Raw genomic sequence first — 22,283 nt, 5'->3', positions numbered from 1 at the left:
AAAGGGACCCATCGTGTGGCTGCCACCCGCACGACCAACCAGGGCCGGGGACAAACCGCAACCGAGGTACATGCCCTCAGCAGGAACTGAACCCGGGTCTCTCCGGACCACAGGCTGATGCTCCAACCGCTGAGCCAAATCGGCCAGGGCGAGAAGGTGTCTGTCTTACTGTCATGCTGTAACAAGCAAAAATAGAGCAGCCCTGCTACTAAGTGTCATTTACCTCCTGCTGTGGACAGTGCTCATGACAGAAAAGGCAGTGAAGGAAGTGAAGTGACAGGAAAAGGAAAGAAAATAAAACGATCTCTCTCCCTAGCATTTCAGATGGGAGATACACAAGCAAGCACTAGACTGTGTTGCTAAATTATTTTGACTCTATCTTTTGGGACGGGAGGAAACCCCTAGAATAACAGAACCAGGTATAAAGCAGAAAATTAACTCCTCAGCCCTACACCAACCAGACGCTCCGAGGCCTTTCTTCTCTCTCATGAACATGTTATTTCACTTCCTTATGAAAAGGAGATGATGCATGCATCCTGGTATCTGCTTTCTCATAAAAAGTACATAGTGGCAGTCATGCTATATGTAGCGCTGCTTTATCTTAGCGTCAGCATAGTGTCCCTCTGCCTGGGGGTACCACAACCCAGTGAACCATCTCTTAAAATGCCCTGTCCATGTATTTTGCCCTTTATTCTTCAAAATTATGTTTGATTAGGATACAGATATATCAATTCTTTGTGAAATATATGGCAAATATTTACTTATTTTTATCCTCCCCAGAGAATACATTTTTTTGCATGTATCTTTAGATAGAATGGGAGGGAGAGAAGGAGGAAACGAGAGAGAGAAACATCGATGTGAGAGAGACACATCAAGTGGCTGCCACCCACGCGACACCAACTGGGGCCGGGGACAAACCACAACCGAGGTACGTCCCCTTAGCAGGAACCGAACCTGGGACTCTTCGGTCCGCAGGCTGAGGCTCTAAACCTTGAGCAAAACCAGCCAGGGCATATGGCAGATATTTTCAAGAACTACCAATCTTCTGGTCTAAAATGTCCAGGTTTTATTACTTAAGGTGGTCCCCACTTAAAAATTATTAAAATATGTTCCTAATTTGTCAATTTTTAAAATAGTTTTTATGCTTCACTCATGAAAACATCTGAGTTATTTTTGTACATTTAGGTATTTAGCCATTTTCGTGATAATTTGTTGAAATCAATTTCTTCTTCCAACTGACTAGAAATAATAGTACCATAAAATAGTAAAAATAAATTTTAAAAAATCAATTACAAATTAAAAGAAGCCGAGAAGGCAGTAAAACGAAACGTACGTGGTTTTCTGTCGTGGGAGGGCTGACCTGGCTCCGCCGGCGATGGTCACAGTGCAGGGAGGACAGCAGGCCGGGGTGCGGTGTGCAGCCCTGGGGCTGAGGGTCTGTCCCAGGCTTGTGCGCATCCGGGGGACACACGGCAGCCGCAAAGCCTGTGTCTCCGGGGGCTGAAGTTGCAGAACACTGTAGCCACCACTGCACACTGGGAGCTGCCTTTAAGGGTCCCCCACCCCCGAGAGGGCGAGCACCAGGTTTTGAGGGGCCTGCGGGTCGCTGGATGTCCTGCCTTGCTGGTTTACTCCGCAGGCCGAGTCTCCAGCCCCGCCCCATGTCAGCTGTCAGAATTGGGGCCCAGCCTCTGGCCAAGTGTGGGTGCTGGGAAGGGTTGTGTGGGTGTGACTCTGACCAGGGCCTCTGTGTCCAGAGGGCTGGAGTGGACAGTCGCCCACTGAGGGACTGGGCTGCAGGGCTCCGGGCTCCATCTGGGCTTAGGGTTCAGGGGACCTGGCCAGGGAGAGGTGTGCGGCCTGCAGCCAGCAGGGGGCCCCAGAGACCGACGCCTGGCAGGGCTCAGGCTGCATCTCAGCTTAATACCTGGTGCGGGGCACCTCAGCCACCAGTGCCCCATGGGCTGTCACAGGACACCGCGCGCGCACACTGTCACCTACCCTCCCTCCCACATGTGCTCTACAATGTTCTCAACAGGCAGCCTTCTCGTGTGCATGTGCGTTTTAGCAGCGACTCCCAGCTGCTCACGTTCCTAGGTTCTCAGTGTCACAATCTTCTCTCAAAAAGCCACTCGGACACGCAGATCCCTCTCAGGTGACCTCTGCCTCACGTTTGTTTCCCTCGCAACAGAAACGCTGGTTCCCCTCAGAGCCGCCTGCTCTCCTTGCGGATGCCCATTGTCCCCTGGCTGGTGCCCTGGTGTCTTCCTGTCAGGTTGGGCCCAAACCCCCTTCATGCTTTCAGTCTGCAACTCGCCCCTTAACTGCGGGGAGGACGACCCACCGCGTGCCACGTGAGGACGTCCCCACTCGGGCCACCAAACAGGCCTGTGGGCTATCTCCTTGTTTTTGTCAATAAAGCTTATTGTCCTTGGCTGTTGCCGCTCAGTGGTTAGAGCATTGGCCTGTGGACCTTAGGGTCTCAGGTTCGGTTCCCAGGCAAGGGCATGTACCTGGGTTGCAGGTTCCATGTCTGACCCTGGTTAGGGTGCATGTGGGAGGAAACCAACCAATGTATCTCTCTCTCTCCTTTTTCCTTTTTTGATTTTAGAGAGAGAGGAAGGGAGAGAGAGAGAGAAACATCGACGAGAGAGAACACTGTCCTCCATGCACCACACTGGGGATCGGGACCACAACCTGGGCATGTGCCCTGACCGGGAATCTTACCGGGGTCCTCTTGGTGCATGGGTCGACGGTCAACCACTGAGCCACACTGGCAGGGTTGGTGTATCTCTCATATCATGTTTCTCTCTTCCTCTCTCCCCCACGCTATGTGAAGATAAATAGAAAAATATCCTTGGGTGAGGGTTAACTAAAAAACACACCAACAAAAACCCCCCAAAACAAAAAAGCTTATCGGAGCGCAGCCACACCCGTGTCCACAGTGCCTGCGGAACCTGCCTACAGGCAGCATTAGTTCGGTGTTGCTGACATATCGACTGCATGGCTCTTTAAGGCCAACTTTGCTCCCTGACTGGTATTTTGAGAAATTTTAATTCCCCCGACCCCAAGTCCCTGGGCAACCACACATTCCCCAGGTGTCTTCAACATGCTTTCCACCCACGAAGGTTCTTTCCTGTTGTTCTTGGTAATCCTCACCCCAGGATGTTTTTCTATTGATTTTAGAGAGAGTGGGAGAGAGAGAGAGAGAGACATCAATTGGTGCCTCCCACATGTGCCACAACCGAGGCGGGATCCAACCTGCAACCAGGGGAATGGAACCGGCACCTCTCAGTCCACAGGACGACGCTTAATCCACTGAGCCACACTGGCCAGGCCACATAGCCTAATCTTTATTTCATCTGTCACCTCCATTCCACAACAACATGATCTCTCAGAAAATAAAAAGGAAAACACTTGGCAATTGATCTGAAGATCAGAGCACTCTATTGGACAATAATACAAACAAGTCCCACAGATCCAACCAGAACAGTACTTAATATAGGAAGAGTAATTGCCCCCAATGTCACTGACTTGTGCTTAGGTCAGGCCTGCCCCGATCCTCTGCTACACTGTGCGGCAGGTGGACCAGGCCCGAGAGCTCGCAGCGCGGCCCAGAGCCTGCAGGACGTTTCTCTAAATGTCCATGTGCTCAGGGTGCAGTGCCCCGCCCAGGGTCACCGGCAGTGCTTGGGCTCATCCCTGGGCAGATGGTCAGGCAGCTCCTATCAGCCGTCGCTGGTTTGCAAAAGCAAATTACAGGTGCAATGGCTCCGTAGCACATTTTCAGGACTGTGAAAACATGGGACCCATTATCCATGTGATAAAATGAGAGGGTCCACACACGGGGACACTGAAGAATGAGAGGAAAACTCATACACAAAAACATTAACTAACATCATATGTACAAAAACAAAAACAACAAACACCCTGAAGATGGGGCCTCAGGGCCAGACCCAGCGCGGCCTAGGCGGACCCTGCTCACAAAGCCCTTGCTGTCCACGGTCCAGGAGAGGGACTTCATTAGGACAGACACAGGCCTGGGTGATGTGTGAGTCCCTGTGAGCACAGGTCCTGCGTGGACGAGGTTCTACTGAGGACCAAGGTCAAAGGAACAGGGAAGACGACCTGGCCGAGGAGGGAGCACGTCACAGCCCGCGATGCCCTGCGCGCCCAGCGAGTGGGCACAGGCCCCGAGCACACCCGGTCCTCACAGCCTCCTGTCCCACCCCTGAGTCTCAGCACAGCAAACACACGGATTCTGCTCATTCTCGGACCTTCCATTTATTTCCTCTCAAACTTTAGGATACTCTTTTTTAATCAACCCAATGAAAATACATGGCAAGCAGTAAACAGTCACATCAGAGTCTCATCTCAGTACAGGAGCAGGAGGGTGGGCTGAGGAACCAGGAAGTACAGACAGGGGTGTGGAGGGCCCTGCCCCCTCTGCTGCACAGGGCAGTGTAGGGAGGGGGTCGGGCGGGGCTGGGGCAGACTCCCAGTCAGAGGATCTTGAATCGCTAACTGTGAACCTGAAGGAATCTGCCATCATCAGTCCCCACGAGACTGGTCCTCACGCTGTGGGGAAAATAATCATGAACAAACTCAGGTCAGTTGCTATAAGTGCTGACAGCCTCAACAGTCCACTTCGTGCTCAAAATGCCCCCAGGAACCCCCATAACCAAGTCCCGGCCCCTCAGCCGACCCCTTCCCCACATCAGTCTCACCTTTACAAGCCGGGAGAGACAGGTCAGAGCCCTGGGAGCTGTCACGGCCTGGGGGGGACACACCAGGACATGGTCAGACCCAGGACAGGAGACTGAAGGAGGAATTGTGGGGTGAGGGCCCCATGGGATCCCGTCTGCTCTGTCACAGGGTCTCAGGGGCCACCCCCTCCATACTCACTGGCAGCCTGAGCGTAGCTCCCTCCTTTTCCACCTGCGGGAAGAAAACACCCTGTGAGACACCAGGGAGGAGGCAGGGCCATGAGGTGCTAAAGGAGGCCCTAGTCCTGACCCCAGAGAAGTTTCCAGAACTGTGTGCATAGACCCAGGGCAGGATCAGGAAACCTGTGGAAAGTACATGTCAGGGGCTGGACCAAGTGCCCTCCTGGAGGTCTGTCCTCGGCAGGGACCTTCCCTCTACCTGTGGCTGCTGGGAAAGGGTCCCCATCACTACAGTCACCAGGAAATAAGTGTGTCCCTCATTTTCACACCTGCCTCACTCCAGAGTAAGTGTTAGCACAGAGCCCACTCTGGGCAAGGATACGCAGGGGACGGTTCCTCCCGTGAAGGAAGCAGGACACACTTCTCCCCCGGCTTGACAGCCCCAGAGGGACCAGAAACTCAGACCCCACCCCTTCCCCACCTGAGCGCCTCCTGGTCCACATCACAGCTCCAGCCACAGCTGCCAACAGAAGCACAAGAACACCAACAACGATGCCCACGATGATGAAGGTGGGCAGACCAGGTGGCTCTGGGAAGAGAAGGGAAGGGGAGGTGAGGGCCCTGACCCCAGGCTTCAGCCCAGACCCCACTGAGGTCCTCCAGAGGCCCCGCTTCCCTGGAAGGGGCTTTGCGCCCACGTACCCTCCTCAACCCATCTCAGGGTCAGGGGCTCGGGCAGCCCCTCGTGCTGCACACGGCAGGTGTATCTCTGCTCCTCTCCACGGGGCACCACCAGGGCCGCCCACGTCTGGAAGGTCCCGTCCCCCGCAGGCCTGGTCTCCACAAGCTCCATGTCCTGGGTCTGGTCCTCCCCGTCACGCTGCCAGGTCAGGGTGATCTCCGCAGGGTAGAAGCCCCGGGCCCAGCACCTCAGGGTGACCTCACGCTCAGACATGGGGTGGTGGGTCACCTGTGTCCTCGGAGGGTCTGAGGGAAGGGTGAGAGAGTTCAGGGACTTTGCATGGTCAGGGGACACTCCAGCAGCGCTCACCTGACCACCCTGGGAATGGACAGGACACCCGGGGTGGGCGAGGAGAGCACTCAACCCAGACACCAGCCTGGACAGAGGCACCTGGAATGATCTCCTAGTCTCTAGAAAGTTCTAGAATCAAATGGCCACAGCCCAGGGCAGCAGGCAGGTGTCTGAGGGGAGGAAAGGGATTTCTTGGCCTGACCTGGGTGAAGACCAAGTGAGAACAGAAACGCTGGGGTCCGACCTCACACACGGTGGGTGTGGGGCAGCAAACAAGGCCTGAGAGACGGTCCCCCAGGGTCCCAGGGTCATCATCGGGTCCATGGGAACCGCAGGTGGTTATTTCAGGGCCGTCTCCCCTGGTCCCCGCAGAGACTGCACCCTAACTGTCCCTGGGAGAAGGTGGGAGTCCCCCTGCGCCCTGACCTGAAAATCCTGGTCAACTCCATTCTGACCCAAGGAGGGGGTGCTGTGACCCCGATCCCATGTCCTGTCTCCGGGAGGACCCCAGCCCCAGGGGAGAGGAGGCGGCCCGCGGCCCCTGGTACCTGCGCGCTGCAGCGTCTCCTTCCCTTTCTCCAGGTACAGGCGGAGATACTCCAGGCACTCGCCCTCCACGTAGTTCCTATAGCGCTCCGCCACACCGGCCTCCTCCCACTTGCGCCGGGTGATCTGAGCCGCCGTGTCGGCCGCGGTCCAGGAGCGCAGGTCCTCGTTCAGGGCGATGTAGTCTTTGCCGTCGTAGGCGGACTGATGGTACCCGCGGAGGAGGCTCCCGTCCGCGCCCACCTCGCAGCCGTACATCCACTGGAGGGTGTGAGACCCTGACCCCGCCCCGAGGTCAGCCCCGCCCACTCCCAGGGGTCAGCCCCGCCCCCACCCGGGGAATTCCGACCGATAGTGAAAGTGAAACCGGGTCGAAGTCCCGGGCTCGTCCCGGGTGGGCCGGGCGGTCCCGCAGCCGCGGGGTGGAGCTCGGACCCGGACCCCGGGGCGACCCCCCCGTCCGTGGGGATGGGGCCGGGACCGGGCGGCCGTGGCTCACCGTCCTCGCTCTGGTTGTAGTAGCCGAGCAGGGTCTTCAGGTTCACTCGGGAAGTCTGTGCGGTTTCCTTGTGGATCCGCGTCTGCTGGTCCCAGTACTGCGGGTGCTCCCGCTCCACCCACGGTTGCTCCATCCACGGCGCCCGCGGCTCCATCCTCGGACTCGCGGCGTCGCTGTCGAACCGCACGAACTGCGTGTCGTCCACGTAGCCGACTTCGAGGAACCGGGGCTCCCCTCGGCCGGGCCGGGACACGGCGGTGCTGAAATACCGGAGGGAGTGGGGGCCTGGGCGGGAGGAGCGGGCCGGTGGGGACGGCTGCCCGGTCCTGCCCGCCCGGCCCGCTCCTCCCCGCACAGGCCGCTCCCCGACCCGCACTCACCGGCCCAGCTGCGGGTCAGCACCAGCGCCCCCGAGAGCAGCAGGAGGAGGCTTGGGGACCTCATGACCGGCATCCTCGGGTCCGGGGACCGTCTGAGTCCGGGCGGGTCCGCGGGGACCTGATAACTGGGGGTGGTGGGGACGCTGATTGGCTCCTGAGGAAAAGGACGGCCAATGGGAGTGAGAAGTGAGTCTGCGTCATGAGTATCCAGGAAAAAGGCTCCGACACAGGTTGTGACAGGCAGAAGTGAAACCAGGGAGCAGGGGACTCCCCAACAGTGAGCTTCTGTGCCCCAGACTCCGCCCTGGTGCTGAGGCCCGGAGAGCCAGGCGTGGGGACCCGGGACTTGTCTCTGACCCTCCTCCTGCAGGACAGCTCCCTGTGACCTGGCTCCCTGGGTCCCTGCTCAGGGACTGTGGGAGGAAACCAGGGAGCCACCCCCAGGCTGGGCCCAGCTCCTTTTCCTCTTCTGTTCCTAGAACCCGTCTCCCTGAAGTGGACGCTCTGCCTCTCACCTTTCTCTCTCCCCCTGGATTCTTCTAGAAGAAAACACATCCCAGGGAACTTGGTGCAGAGAGTGAGCTCCCCTGGGAATGGAGGGTGCGGGACAGGGTTTTGTCTCATCCTGGAGGAGCTGGGTGTGCAAACAGCAGATGCAGAGTCTCAGCGACCAGACTCCTCGTGGTCCGTGACCACAGTGGGGAACACGCCCTGGGAAGCTGGACGTCAGGACGGTCCTCTGGTAAAAGCGGTGATTTTGGCCCCTTGGCACAGAACAGGTTCTAATCAGCCCTGCGTCAGACTCACAGCCTCCTAGGTTCTACTGCACACAGTATGGGGGACGCGGGAAGGTCACGCTGTGAAATGACCTCACTCCGTACCCGATGGTCTGTGTGAGTCCCCACATCCTCAGCACAAAGTGCATCTCACCTGGCGCAGGTGGGTCCTCAAGGCTGCAGGTGCTCAGTGTGGTCTCCAGGTGATGCAGAGAGGAGGACGTGGGGCTGGAGGCGCCCTGGGCCCAGGGAGAGTAAGGAAGGTTCAGAGAGGGCGTCAGGGACCTGGGGCTTCCGTCAGCCTTAGAGGAGCAATGGCCCTGCCTCAGTTTCCCTGCTGATCTCTGTCTTTGATGGAAGAAGCCTGTGAGAAGCGAGGTCGCAGAGTAAACCTGGACACAGACTGCAGAGCCCAGACTGGAGAGGGGCCTCAGTCCATGAGCCGCCCTCTGGCTGGGGTCCGGGTGTGGGGTCTCATGCTGCAAGGTGACCCAGGGGAAAAGAAAGTGACAGGAGAGGAAAAGGGAAGACCTGCTGACCACACCTGTGAGTGGACGAGGAGGGATGAGCCTGAGCAGCAGCTGGGACTGGCTCTGGCTGGGAGGTGGACGCGGACCTGTGGGAAGGCCTCCAGGTAGATGCAGTTGGATGTCGGTCACAGTGTCTCCTAAAGGGCTCAGTTCCTCAGGTAAGCAGGACACAAGGGCACAGGCAGTAATAGCGGGGATGAGGGGACGTTAGCACAGGATGGGGAGATAGGGAGCCCTGCAGGGACAGGAGGGCTGGTCAGCGGTGTGCCCCGTCTGGGTCTGGTTCATGACATAAGGTGACGGCGTCAGCGTGGCTGTGTGGGTCTCCAGCCTCCTGTGGCTGTGTGGGCAGATGCAGGGCAGGCAGCACCTGGATTCGCTGCTGTGTGGTGTCCCCAAGCAGGTAACACAGCAAGGGAGACCACGGGGGTGGGTGTGGGGCTGAAGGGAGGGACCATGGGAGTTACTGTGAATGAGGGAGGTGGAGAGGACATGGAGGGCGAGGGATAGAATGCATGGCAGGGTCGTGAACTAGGATCCCAATGGGCTCTAAGGGTTGTGGGGGTTGATGGTGCACAGGAGCGGGGCTGGGGCCTGGGAAACAGGCCCTTGTGTGGTGAATGTGTTGCTGATGTTACATTACATCACGTGATGATACATTCACACCTGTGAGTCCAGAGCTGAGGCTGCCCTGCGGGATGACGGGGAGATGGTGGGCACAGCGTGGGAACATGAGGTGCACTGTGGAAGGGTGGGGTTTCTGGTAGGGACGAGGTCTCAGGGATGACCAGGAGGGGCCCAGGAAGAGCTGAGCAGAAGGTCCGGGAGGAGAGGAGTTCAGGGACATGAGCAGCAGGGACTGAGAGCATCCTCTGTGCTGGTGTGTTCTGTCGCTGCTGTGAAATCACCACACACCGGGTGGCCATATTCATGTAACAGCTGTGCAGGTGACAGGCCTCACAGTTCCTCAAAGGACAGGGATAAGTTGTGGGCTCCTCTCTGATGCTCTAACCCGTGAGCCAACCTGGCCAGGGCTGATGGAGCTGTTCTTAACCACATGGCCTTAAACTTATCTCATCCTCTAAATAAAGTCTTATTCTCACAGTGTTCACATGTTACAGGCCTTCGATGTATGAAACTCTAGAGAACTGAAGAAGAGCTACCTGAAACTAAACTGCTTTGCAACTTAAACAAGATCCTCTCTTGGGGTATAAGTATCAAAAAGGATCAAAATACTCTCTCAAAAGTAAAGTGTACTTTTTTTTGAATATCGGTGACTTACTGGTCTAAAATTTTTTTTGAAGCTTCCCTGGCCGGGCGGCTCAGGCCATTGGGGCATCGTCTCCTACACCAAGAGGTGGTGGGTTTCATTTCCCATCAGGGCACATACCTAGGTCGCCAGTTCAATCACTGGTCGGGGCGGAACAGATTGATGTTTCTCAGATCGATGCTTCTGTCTCTCTCTCCTCACCTATCTAAAAATGAATCAAAATATATCCTTGTTTGTAAAGTAAAAAATAAAAAGGAGTGTCTGGGTCATGCGGTCTGTCCATTTGTGACAGCATGTCCTCTCTCCACAGTGGGTAAGACCTTGGATGAGGCACTTGTGACAACTGAGGAGGGTGAAGTGTGGGTGTACTGCGAAGATTAAAAAAAAATCATGTGAGAGATTGTATATGCATAAATTTTGAGGTTACTGTTTTGTTAACTACTTTTCTACTTATTTGTTCTGTGTCGTCAAAATCAAAAAAGGCTTCATAAGATTTTCTTTGGGTGGCAACTGCCTACACTCCTAAGCAGGATGGATAAAGGGAGTTAGTCACAGAAGACCACCAGGTGGCGCCCTCGCCCTATTCTGATGGGGCCTTCAGGCCTCTGCCCAGTTTCCTGAAACCCCTCCAGAGGTCCAGGGCTCACTCATCTGATTGCAGGACTGCTCAGTTTAGTCACCATTTAGGTCTCTTGATGTCTAAAGACATGTGCACGCAGCCTGGATTTTTGATATTATATCATAGAGAATCTGGTACATTATACCACGTTTAACTTTCTATGCCAGATTCTGGGGCCGCTACCAGGGAACCAAAAAGAAAAAGAGAGAAACTCCCGTTAGAAGTAATGTCATGGGTGAACCTGGAGGACATTATGCTGAGTGAAATAACCAGGCATAGAAGCCAACCACTGCATGACGGCACTTGAAAGAAGTATCTAAAGCAGTCAAACTCATAGAATCAAGGAGTGGAATGATGGTTTCTCAGAGCTGGGGGAGGGGAGAGTGAGGACTTAGTGCTAAATGGGTATCAAGTTTTAGTTATGCAAGATGAGTAAGTTCTGGAGATCTCCTGAACAACACCGTGTCTCTAGCTAACAACACCATATTTCACACTAGTAATCTTGGTAAGAGTGGCCCTGGCCGGTAGCTGATTTGGGTAGAGCATCGTCCAGATATGCCAAGATTGTGTGTTTGATCCCTGGTCAGGGCACATACAAGAATCAACTAGTCCTGGCGTGTGCGGGTTAGTTGGGTGGGCTTCATCTCGTGTACCCAAAGGTGGCCAGTTCAGTTTCTGGACAGGGCATATGCTGGGGTTTTGGGCTTTATCCCTGGTAGGGGGCATGCAGGAGGCAGCCAGTTGATGTTTCACTATCACATCGATGTTTCTCTCTTACCCATCCTCTCGCTCTAAAAATCAAGTAAAAAAAATAATCAGCCAATAAATGCATAAATAAGTGGAACAACAAATCGATGATTCTCTTTATCAATAAAAAAAATCTTAGTAAGAGAGTAGATCTTATATTCAGTGTTTCTATCACAATCAAAAATAAAAAAAAAGATGAACAAGAAATAGACACTTGGAAATTCTGACTTCTGTCCTTTCCAGCAGACCTCATTATCCAAGAACAGTCATTGAATAGTTCATTGACACCTTCTCAACCAGGAAGGCTGTGTTCTCAGCGCTGCTATGAAAGTGGAGAAGATGGACAAGATAGTTTCTCTTGGGAAGCTGAGACTATGGGGCAAGCAGACACTCAGATGACCAGCAGAGAGCTTCTCACTACCAGTCTCCAGCTGCCTGTCTCTGGTGGAAGAAGGAGACTGTTTCCAGAAGCCCAGAGCTTCTATCACAGAGGTAGAGTTTATCAGTGTTGTCATGGGAATATGCCTGATGGACGATCTTTCACACCTGAGGTGGAAGAAACAAGCTTCCACTGGTTCTCATCAGCCTCAGAATCTTGTCAATCAAGAGTCATGCCGACCAATGGGAGGGGAGAGATTTCAAAGCCAATCAAAAGGCAGACACTGCCTCTCAGTCTTGTTGCCCACAGATGCTCTTTGATGGGGACCAGGCTGGAGTTCCAGTGGCCAGATTGGGTGAGGATGTCTTCCCTCGACTCTTTCTTTGTTCCCTCTTCCTTGTCTCTTCTCAGCTCTGACTGCAGGCCTGAAGGGCGTGAAGCACGAGACAGAGGGCACCCAAATGAGGAACCACGCCCCTTGGTGGTGGGGAGGATGTTCTAAGGCGAAAAGCATTTAAATTCTCGGAGAGATGGTGTGCCCAGAACTTCTCTTGAAGTCTCCAAAGCTAAAGTAGGTTGAAGAACTGGACTGAGACTTCCAAGTTTTCTCACATAGAGTCGGACCCTGGCTGGGGTGCTCAGTTACTTAGAGCGTCCCCCCAATACACCAAGGCTCGTCCCAGGCACATAGGAGAGTCAGTCAATGAGCCCGGCCTGTTTGGCTCAACGGTTAGAGCGTCGCCCCGTAGACAGAAGAGTTGCGGGTTGTTTTCCTGTCAAGAGCATGTACCTCGTTTGCAGTTTGTTCTCTGGCTCTGTTTGGGTTGGCCCTGGTCCAGGTCCTGCAAGAGCAGCCTGTCAATGTCTCTATCCCTCTTTCTCCCTTCTACTCTCTATGAAGATAAATGGAAGAAAATATCCTCAAGTGAGGATTAAAAAAAAAAGAAAGAGTCAACCAATGAATGCATAAATAAAGAGTCAATGTTTCTCTCTCTGTCTGTAAAATTAATAAAAATAAAATAACATAATATGGAGACAGAGTTGGAGGACATTAGGTGTCTGGTATCAGAGAACCGAGGAGAAATGATGGAAATACCCAAAGTCAAAGTCTCAGACTTGGTTGCTCTCTCTGTTCTAATTGTGAGATTCATGTAACCTGGGGAGAGAAATGAGAACCAGGTTTTGGAGGAGGGGAAATTACGAAGGGAGAAGCCAGGTGTGCAAATGGGAGCATTAAGTGTGAGACTTGTTGTAATGGTCATTTGGATGGTGACGGGCTTCCAACCATCAATCTTTCACCATCTGGAAGTTCTAGTGGGTCCGCATTTCACACTAAACCCCATGTAAATAACTGTGTTGCCAATGTTGGTTTTGCACGACCACAGAAGTCCCAGGAGGGTGGGAGGGGGTCAGGTGGATGAGTTGTGTAGACTGAGATGGGTCGTGCCTGGGACTGTGAGGGCTGCAGCCCAGCAAGGTGGTGGAGCCGCATGTCTGCCTGATGAGGGTCAGTGAGGTACTAGGGAGTGTTGGTGGGGATGCCCACCCCACTCTGCACTCTGTAGTGTGAGGGCGCGGGGACTGACCAGCCAGCATTTGAAAGGGCTTTAGGGACAAAATACTGTATTCAGAAGGTTTCACCTAGAAAAAGAATGTTTAGAAAAAAGCTTTATGACGGAACAGATTTTTAAAATTATGGTAAATTACCCAGCTTGTGTGGCTGAGTTGTTTGAGAATCGTCCCATGCACAGGATCAAGTCCCAGTCAGGGTACATGCCCAGGTTGTGGTCATCCCCAGTGAGGGGAATGTGGAAGGTGGCCAATCGTTGTTCTCTCTTATCGATGTTTTTGTCTCTCTCTCCCTCTCCCTTCCTCTCTCTCTATAATCAATTAGAAAAAAAACTCTCTTAGCAACTTTAAGTATACAATATGTTATTATTAATATAGTCATCATGCTGTATATTACATTCCCAGGACTTATTTATTGTAGACCTGTATGGTCATTTTATTTTATTTATTTATATTTTTGGTTCGTGCGCCTAGCGGGAACCCAGGACTCTCTGGTCTGCAGGAGGATGCTCCAAGTGCTGAGGCAGACTGGCCAGGGCTGTATGGTCATTTTAAAATTTATTCTCTCTCGAGGATACATTCATTGACCTTAGTGAAACAGAAAAGGAGAGAGAGAATCATCAGTGTGAGAAAAATGTTGATTGGCTGCTTTTTGAACACTCCCTGACTGGCGATCAAACTCTCAACCCAGGCATGTGCCTTACTGGGATCGAACCTACAACTTCCTGGTGTACCGAACGATGCTCCAACCAACTGAGCCACCTGGCAGAGTCTGTATGGTCATGATTTTGGATCCAATTCCCCACTTATGGATGGATCACCCCATACCAACCTGTGTTCACAATGATCAATATCTTCCCCTAAAAGAGGAAGAACTGCAGGCAGAATAAGATGGACCGCTCACCCAGGCCACAGCGGTAACCAGTGGCTCAGATGGACCTGACCCATTGCTGGGGCCTCGACCACAGGGCCAGGTGGACTCCGTGGACTTGGCTGCTACTCTCCCTGTTCAGCCTGGGCGTCTGCCTGCTGAGAGGGTCTGGAAACGGTGTCTGCCTGTGCTGAGCATGTCCGGAGTTGGATGTGGCCACCAGAGTGTCACCGTGTCTGTCTTCCCACAGCTACAACGAGAAACTGTCCTGTGGGCGGGCCCTGTGCTCAGTGCTCACCACCAGCAGGGCTTCCAGGCGCTGCATGTGGACAAGGGGAGTTTGGACAGGACCTCCCAGGCTTTCCCCTGCAAGGTGCTGGCTCAGCCCACCTGCCACCTGCAGACGTGGGTGTAAGTTGGAGGTCAGCCTGTTCTTCAAATGTGCACATTTGTTCTCTCCACTCCGGCTTACAAAACTTAATCACGGTGAGTATGCACTCTTTTATTAGTTATGTTGGTTTCAGGGGGTAGCGATTTGTCGTTTTTATACCTCAAAACGTGATGATCCCATTAATTCAGGCAACAGTGCAAACTTATCGCAGTTTTATTTACTATATTCCCCTTTCTCCTATCCATCTGGCAACCATCCCTTTTCTCTTCGTTTCTATGAGTTTTTTTATTTTTATTTTTAAGACTGCACCTGTGCGTGACCCTGTGGCACGTGTCCTTCTCTGACGGGCGTATTGCCCTCAGCGTAACGCTCTCCCGGTGTCCGTGCTGCCGCCAAGGGCAAGGGCTCCTCCTGCTCTAGGTCCGTGACTCCCTGTGCGAGGCCCGGTGCTCGTCTTTCTAAGGCAGCGCCTCCGCCTGCGGCAGGTCGGGCTGTGTCATCCCCACTGTGACAGATCCTGTCCCTCTGTCTCCCCGGAGGCCTAGAGCGGCCTCAGCTCCCCCCACCTCTGTGCTGAAGGCTGAGGTGAGGCTCACGCATGGCAGGATCCCTCCGCCAGGGGGCGCAGAGCTTGCAGAGGGCATTTCCTCTGGGTCTGTGCTCTTGGTGTTGGGTCTGGGGCCTGTCCCAGGTCCCGCGGGGCTGCGTGAGCAGCACAGTCTACACGGGGGCGGTCTCTGTCACCTGCCTGGAGTCACCGTCATGTGGATGAATTCATACCTCGTAATATAAATATAAAACCAAAATTAGATACACATATGTAAAAATCTGTAAATATATAAACATAGCTATAAGTAAATAAATAAAATAGTATTATCTATACATCTAAAAAGTATATAAATGTATAAAAGTTACATATTTATAACTGGAAAGAAAGTATACATATAAATATATAAAAGTATACATAAATATGTATAATTGTATAAAAAGTATATATATAGAAAGAATAATGTGTATGCAGATATATAAGTATTTAAAAAGTATATAGATATACAAAGGTGTATGTAAGGATATAATTGTGTAAAAGTATATATAGATATAAACATATAAAAAGTATTCATACATATATAAATATAACATATATGTATATAATTTTCAAATGTAAACTCAACCTGCATCGATCATGTTCCCGGCTCTCCAATAAATTGTGATTTGTTATTTTTAATCCTCACCCAAAGATACTTTTTTTTCATTTATCTTCTGATAGTGTGGGAAGGAGTGTGGGAGGGAGGAAGACAGAGAAGGGGAGACAGAGAGAGAAGCATCCACTGTGGTCCACGGGCGACATTCTAACTTCTGAGCCCCAAACTGGCTATGGTTTTTTTTTCCTTTTAAAAAACAGTTCAATTATTTAAATTTTGATTTCAGAGACAGGTAGGGAGAGAGAGAAACATTGATTGATTGCCTCCTGCACATGCCCGGACCAGGGATTAAACCGACCAGCTTTTGGTGTAGGGAGGACACTCCGATCAACTGAGCCCCCAGCCAGGGCCTTGTTCCTGAGCCACGTGACACCATCTATTTCTTTCATGGGGAAATAAGACCACGAAGAAGTTAATTTGCCCAATCTTGCAGAAGTGTCCAGGAAAACCCAAAAATTCTACATGGTGTGTCTCGTTTATTAATTTTCTGATTTAAATTAATTTTTGCTAATTAGCATAATTTTTTAAAAACGAAAATTTTAGTTTTTAAGCTGCAACGGGGTCCCTTCGCTGGGTTGCAGTCATGCTTGGAGCATCAGTTCGAGATTGGTCTCTGTCTTAGTTGTAGGTGCAGTTCAAGACCTAGGAGCTCGGCGCCTCTGTCCTTGGTGCTGAGAATTCCGTATGCATGAGCCCCTCTCTCCTAGTGTGGCTGGTTCACGTGGATGAGGAGGGACTAGAGGGAAACAGTAGAGATCCAAGCGGAGGAATCTTGATGCTTGCCTGTTGTTACTGCAGGAGAAGTAACTTATAGGCGAGAGTAACCAGATTTCTCAAAACAGTGTTGTAAGACTTAGCAGGGTGGGCAGGAAGAATCAGGTAAGGGGCTCCTGATTTGGCACTTGGACTTCATTGCATAACTTCCAATACCTCAGCTTTTGTAAGTATAATTTTGCTTCCAAACTTGAAAGGAGGTACTTTCCCTTGACCACAATTGAACCCGTGTCTCATTGGAATCGAACCAGTGACTCTTTGGTCCTTGGGCCTATGGTCTAGCCACTGAGGCTAACCGGACAGGGCTTTTGTTGCTCTTTCTAATGGAGTGAGATAGTTCTCATTGAGTTCTTCCCTTTTCTATTTTTGCATTTTTATTTATTAGATTATTTTAATTTTTTTGTTTACTGATTTTAGAGAAAGAGAAATGGGTGTGGGAGAGAGAAATACTGATGAGAAAAAACATCGATTGGCTGCCTCCTGCACGCCCCCCCACTAGGAATTAGACCCACAATCACGCCCCCAAATGGGTATGTTTCTGACCTGGAATCAAACGCTCAACCACTGCGCCACACCGGTCAGGCTATTTATATTGTTTTATTTTATTTATTTATTTATTTTTTTATCCTCACCCGAGGACACTTTTTGTTCAGATAGAGTAGGAGGGAGAGAAACATCGATGTGAAAGGGACACATTGAGTGACTGCCACCTGCACCACCAACCGGCGCCAGGGACAAACTGCAACCAAGGTACATGCCCTTAGCGGGAACCGAACCCGGATCTCTCGGGACCGCAGGCTGCTGCTCTAACCGCTGAGCCAAACCAGCCAGGGCTATTTATGTTGTTTTAAAGAAGAGAGAATCATTGATGTGAATAAGAACCATCGATCGCTACCTCCGGCATGCCCCCTCTATTAGATCAAGCCCACAGCACAGGCATGTGCCCTGACCGACCAGGAATCGAATTGGGACCTCTCAGTCCCTGGGATGACGCTCAGCCCACTGAGCCACACCGGCTGGACTACAAACTCTATTATTTAGAGCAGTTTCAGTTGACAGTAAATTCGAGGGGAAGGCCCAGCGATGTCTCATACACTCTCTGCTTTCTCTCGTGCCCCTAATTGATGGAAACAGTGGACAAAAGGTAATAGTAAGTCCATCCTGCTGGTGTTGACATCATGGTTGACATTGGTGAAATTCCAAACATTAGCAAATGAATGCAAAAAACATAAATTATTGACACCAATCTCGATAAACACCAAATTAAATGAGCTGCTGCATTGAACATTCCTGTGACTCAGGGTCATCTTTTCATGTATTTAATACACATTCTCTCATTTCCCCCAACCTTCAATTGGTCCTTTGGCCGTTTTCTCCATGTCAAAAGGTTCTGAGGGTATCCCGCCATCTGTCCTAAGCATTTCCCCTGAATCCTGTCTGTATGTCAGAAATACCTCTTCCCAGGGAAAATCCACAAAAGAGGAAGAAGGACATATGCTTGGTTGTCCACTGAGGGACCAAGAGAAGGGTTTTCTGGGTGACTATGTCGATGGTCTCCTGTGCAGTCAGGTAGACATTAGGGACTCCCAGGATCCAGAGGGGGTTAGCCTAGCTTCCTTCCCATGGCACTGTCTCCAGGCTCAGAAGACCTGGGGCCATCGTGGCAGGAATTGTCGCCTTTATGTCAAGGGAGAGGCTGATTCGTAATACAAGGAGATGCTCAGTGTGGGCCAATCCTAGGTGTCAGCCTGATTTTGGAAACACAAGAGCATTATACGATGCCCATTAGAAATTCTGTATGAATTGCATAATAAATAGTGTCAAAGGAACTTTTTTTCTTGGTTTATCCTCACCTGACGCTATAGTCCCATTGATTTTTTACATAGAGTGGAAGGGAGGAAGGGAGAGATAGAGACAGAGACACACATTGATGTGAGAGATACACAGCGATGGGTTACACCCTATAGGACCCTGACCTGGAACCAGGGGTCAAACCTGCATCTCAGGCACATGCCCTTTGCCAGCAATCGGACCCGGAACGCTTCAGTCCTCAGGCCGATGCTCTAACCACCGACCACACCCGACCAGGGTTAAAGGAACTTGTGACGCAGCCTTGTCTCAGTTCCACCACAGAGGACAACACTGACTCGGAACTTACTCCTCCACAGGGAACACAGACAACCTTCCTGCCCGTGGATCAGCTGTTCATTCGCAGCATCTGATTGATTGACTAATCACTGATAATCACAGCGGTGTCTGGCAGTGATTCGCAGCGGGGGTGAGGCTGGTTCCTCATTGGAGACATCCATGTACACAGTGTCACCGACACTACAGATGACATAAAATGACATCTCTGGGGATATGAGTTTCAATTTTTCTTTTTTATCCTCACCCAAATGCATTGTTTGCATTTATCTTCAGATAGAGCAGGAGGAAAAGAAGGAGGATGAAAGAGAAACATTGATGTGAGAAAGACATTTGAGTGGTTGCCACCCCCACGACCCCAATCAAGGCCGGGGACAAACTGCAACCGAGGTACCCACCCTTAGTGGGAATCGAACCCGGGTCTCTCTGGCTCTCGGGCCAATGCTCTAACCGCTGAGCCAAACCAGCCAGGGTGCGTTCCAAATTCTTGAGAACTATGGTTGCTACTTCCGTGATGTTCCCCAGATGCGGAAACAGTGCCACACATCTGTCACTCAACCAAGACGGGTCCCTGAATGAGCACCTCCCTACACTGGAAACAGTGTCTTTATTAATGTGGCCTCAGACCACAGCCATCCGGCGCGGCAGCCACAGCATGTGTGCTCACGGTGACAGCACTGACCTGCACAGCCCTCAGCGCCGCTCCCCTAAATCACCTAACATCTGGGGTTCGAGCTCAGCCGGCACTAGAGCGCAGGGCCGTGGGACAGGGCGGTGGGGAGAGCACCTCCTAACAGGGACGGATATCAGGGGAGCGATGAGGGGACCCTCCTCTCTGCTACTCCTGAACCTGGGTCCTCGGAGAGTCCAGGAGGACACGGAAAGAACAGTCAGGCCCTAGAAGGAGGTAAGAGCAAGTGAGCCTGAAGTTCTCTACTGATACCACGGACCCCTGTGTGCAGGGACACCCCCTCCGTTACGGTCTGGTGGGACGATGATAGGCACCGTGACCCCTGTGGGTATCAGACGGGGGACACCCAAGAATGAGAGGGATACTCATTCACAAAAACGTTAACAAGCATAATATCTACAATAACACAGAAACAACAAACACCCAGAAGATGGGCGCTGAGCACCAGACCCAGCGGGGCCTAGGCTGAACCGGCCCAGGAAGTCCTCGCTGTCCACGGTCCTGGAGAGTGGAGAGGCACTTCATTAGGACAGACACAGGCCTGGGTGATGTGTGAGTCCCTGTGAGCACAGGTCCTGCGTGGACAAGCTTCTACTGAGGACCAAGGTCCAGTCACAGAAAAGACGACCCCGCCGAGAGAGCATATCACAGCCCGCGATGGCCTGCGCGCCCAGTGATGGGCACAGGTCCTGAGCACACGTGGTCCTCACAGCCTCCTGTCATGCCCCTGAGTGTCAGCACGGCCCACACATGGCTTCTGCACATTCTCGGACCTTCCATTTTTCCTCTCAAACTTTAGGATCCTCTCCTGTAATCAACCCACCAACCTTCTCGGCAAGAAGTAAGCAACGTCACATCAGAGCCCCATCTCAATATGGGAGCAGGAGGGTGAGCTCAGGCACCAGGAAGTGCAGACAGGCGTGGGGAGGGCCCTGCCCCCCTCTGCTGCACAGGACAGTGTGGGCAGGGGGAGGGGCAGAAAGGGTTCCAGCCTCCCAGTCACAGTGTCTTGAGTCACCAGGTGGGAACTTGAAGAAATCTGCGATCATCAGTCCCCACGAGACTGGTCCTCACACTGTGGGGAAAATAATCATGAACAAACTCAGGTCAGTTGCTATAAGTGCTGACAGCCTCAACAGTCCACTTCGTGTTCAAAATGCCCCCAGGAACCCCCATAACCCAGTCCCGGCCCCTCAGCCCACCCCTTCCCCACGTCAGTCTCACCTTTACAAGCCGGGAGAGATGTGTCAGAGCCCTGGGAGCTGTCACGGCCTGGGGGGGGACACACCAGGACATGGTCAGACCCAGGACAGGAGACTGAAGGATGAACTGTGGGGTGAGGTCCCCATGGGCTCCCGTCTACTCATTCACAGTGACTCAGGGGTCACCCCTCCATACTCACTGGCAGCCTGAGTGTAGCTCCCTCCCTTTTCAACTGGGGGAAGAAAACACCCTGTGAGACACCAGGGAGGAGGCGGGGCCATGAGGTGCTAAAGGAGGCCCTAGTCCTGACCCCAGAGAAGTTTCCAGAACTGTATGCATAGACCCAGCGGAAGACCAGGAAACCTGTGGACAGTACATGTCAGGGGCTGGACCAAGTGCCCTCCTGGGGGTCTGTCCTCAGCAGGGATCTTCCCTGTGACCTGTGACTGCTGGGAAAGCGTCCCCATCACTATAATCACCAGGAAATCAGTGTGTCCCTCATTTCCACACCTGCCTCACTACAGAGTAAGTGTTAGCACGGAGCCCACTCTGGGTAAGGACACGCAGGGGACGGTGCCTCCCGTGAAGGAAGCAGGACACACTTCTCCCCGGGCTTGACACCCCCATGGGGACAGGAAACTCAGACCACACCCCTTCCCCACCTTAGTGCTTCCTGGTCCACATCACAGCTCCAGCCACAGCTGCCAGTAGAAGCAGGCCAGCAAGGATGTCCACAATGATGAAGGCAGTGTGACCAGGCGGCTCTGGAAAGAGAAGGGAAGGGGAGGTGAGGGCCCCGACCTCAGGCCACAGCCCAGACCACACTCAGGTCCTCCAGAGGCCCCGCTTCCCTGGAAGAGCTCTGTGAGCACGTCTCCTCCTCACCCCATCTCAGGGTCAGGGGCTCCGGCAGCCCCTTGTGCTGCACACGGCAGGTGTATCTCTGCTCCTCTCCACGGGGCACCACCAGGGCCGCCCACGTCTGGAAGGTCCCGTCCCCCGCAGGCCTGGTCTCCACAAGCTCCATGTCCTGGGTCTGGTCCTCCCCGTCACGCTGCCAGGTCAAGGTGATCTCCGCAGGGTAGAAGCCCCGGGCCCAGCACCTCAGGGTGACCTCACGCTCAGACATAAGGTGGTGGGACACCTGTGTCCTCGGAGGGTCTGAGGGAAGGGTGAGAGACTTCAGGGACTTTGCATGGTCATGAAACACTCCAGCAGCGCTCACCTGACCACCCTGGGAATGGACAGGACCCCCGGGGTGGGGGAGGGAAGCACACAACCCAGACACCAGCCTGGACAGAGGCCCCTGGAATGATCTCGTAGTCTCTAGAAAGTTCTAGAATCAAATGCACATAGCCCAGTGCAAAAGGCAAGTGTGTGGGGGGGAGAAAAGGGATATCTGGGCCTGACCCGGTGAAGGCTAAGTGAGAACAGAAACGCTGGGGTCAGACCTCACATATGGTGGGTGTGGGGCAGCGAACAAGGCCTGAGAGATGGTTCCCCAGGGTCCCAGGCGCATCATCGGTTCCATGGGAACCGAGGATGATTATTTCAGGGCCGTCTCCCCTGCTCCCCGCAGAGACTGCACCCTAATTGTCCCTGGGAGAAGGTGGGAGTCCCCCTGGGACCTGACCTGAAAATCCGGGCCAACTCCATCCTAACCCAAGGAGGGGTTGCTCCGACCCCGATCCCTTGTCCTGTGTCCGGGGAGGACCCCAGCCCGAGGGGAGAGGGGGCGACCCACGGCCCCTGGTACCTGCGCGCTGCAGCGT

At 52.9% G+C, this 22,283-nt stretch overlaps 2 protein-coding genes and 2 long non-coding RNA genes across 5 annotated transcripts in view; 1 reads left to right on the top strand and 3 right to left on the bottom strand.

The window, feature by feature from the left end:
* Positions 1–4,265: 4,265 nt before the first annotated feature.
* LOC118639188 (patr class I histocompatibility antigen, A-126 alpha chain-like) lies at positions 4,266–7,475 on the bottom strand. Its single transcript, XM_036275452.1, has 8 exons — positions 7,345–7,475; positions 6,965–7,249; positions 6,468–6,743; positions 5,589–5,873; positions 5,368–5,475; positions 4,906–4,938; positions 4,728–4,775; positions 4,266–4,578 (listed from the first exon to the last, which is right to left on the bottom strand). The coding sequence occupies exons 1-8, from the start codon at positions 7,415–7,417 to the stop codon at positions 4,574–4,576; spliced, it is 1,113 nt and encodes a 370-aa protein (XP_036131345.1). The 5' UTR covers positions 7,418–7,475; the 3' UTR covers positions 4,266–4,573.
* LOC118639189 (class I histocompatibility antigen, Gogo-C*0203 alpha chain-like) overlaps positions 4,266–22,283 on the bottom strand; it is a 361,626-nt gene continuing 343,608 nt past the window's right edge. The window contains exon 8 of one of the 2 annotated variants that reach the window (XM_036275456.1): positions 4,266–4,578. In XM_036275456.1, coding sequence (XP_036131349.1) covers positions 4,574–4,578 — 5 coding nt within the window. In that variant the 3' untranslated portion in view covers positions 4,266–4,573. Of the gene's footprint in view, positions 4,579–20,342; positions 20,384–22,283 lie in introns of those variants that run through there. The other variant, XM_036275455.1, reaches the window with a different exon arrangement.
* On the top strand, positions 11,503–14,463 carry LOC118639191. Its single transcript, XR_004961156.1, has 3 exons — positions 11,503–11,778; positions 11,975–12,020; positions 14,356–14,463. It is a non-coding gene; the product is annotated as an uncharacterized LOC118639191 (long non-coding RNA).
* On the bottom strand, positions 14,501–15,248 carry LOC118639192. Its single transcript, XR_004961157.1, has 3 exons — positions 15,093–15,248; positions 14,806–14,972; positions 14,501–14,572 (listed from the first exon to the last, which is right to left on the bottom strand). It is a non-coding gene; the product is annotated as an uncharacterized LOC118639192 (long non-coding RNA).

Source organism: Molossus molossus, unplaced genomic scaffold, assembly GCF_014108415.1.
Source record: "Molossus molossus isolate mMolMol1 unplaced genomic scaffold, mMolMol1.p scaffold_m16_p_21, whole genome shotgun sequence".
NCBI classification, from domain to species: Eukaryota; Metazoa; Chordata; class Mammalia; order Chiroptera; family Molossidae; genus Molossus; species Molossus molossus.
The sequence above is the reverse complement of the archived record's forward strand: the minus strand, read 5'-3'. Positions and strand labels throughout refer to the sequence as shown.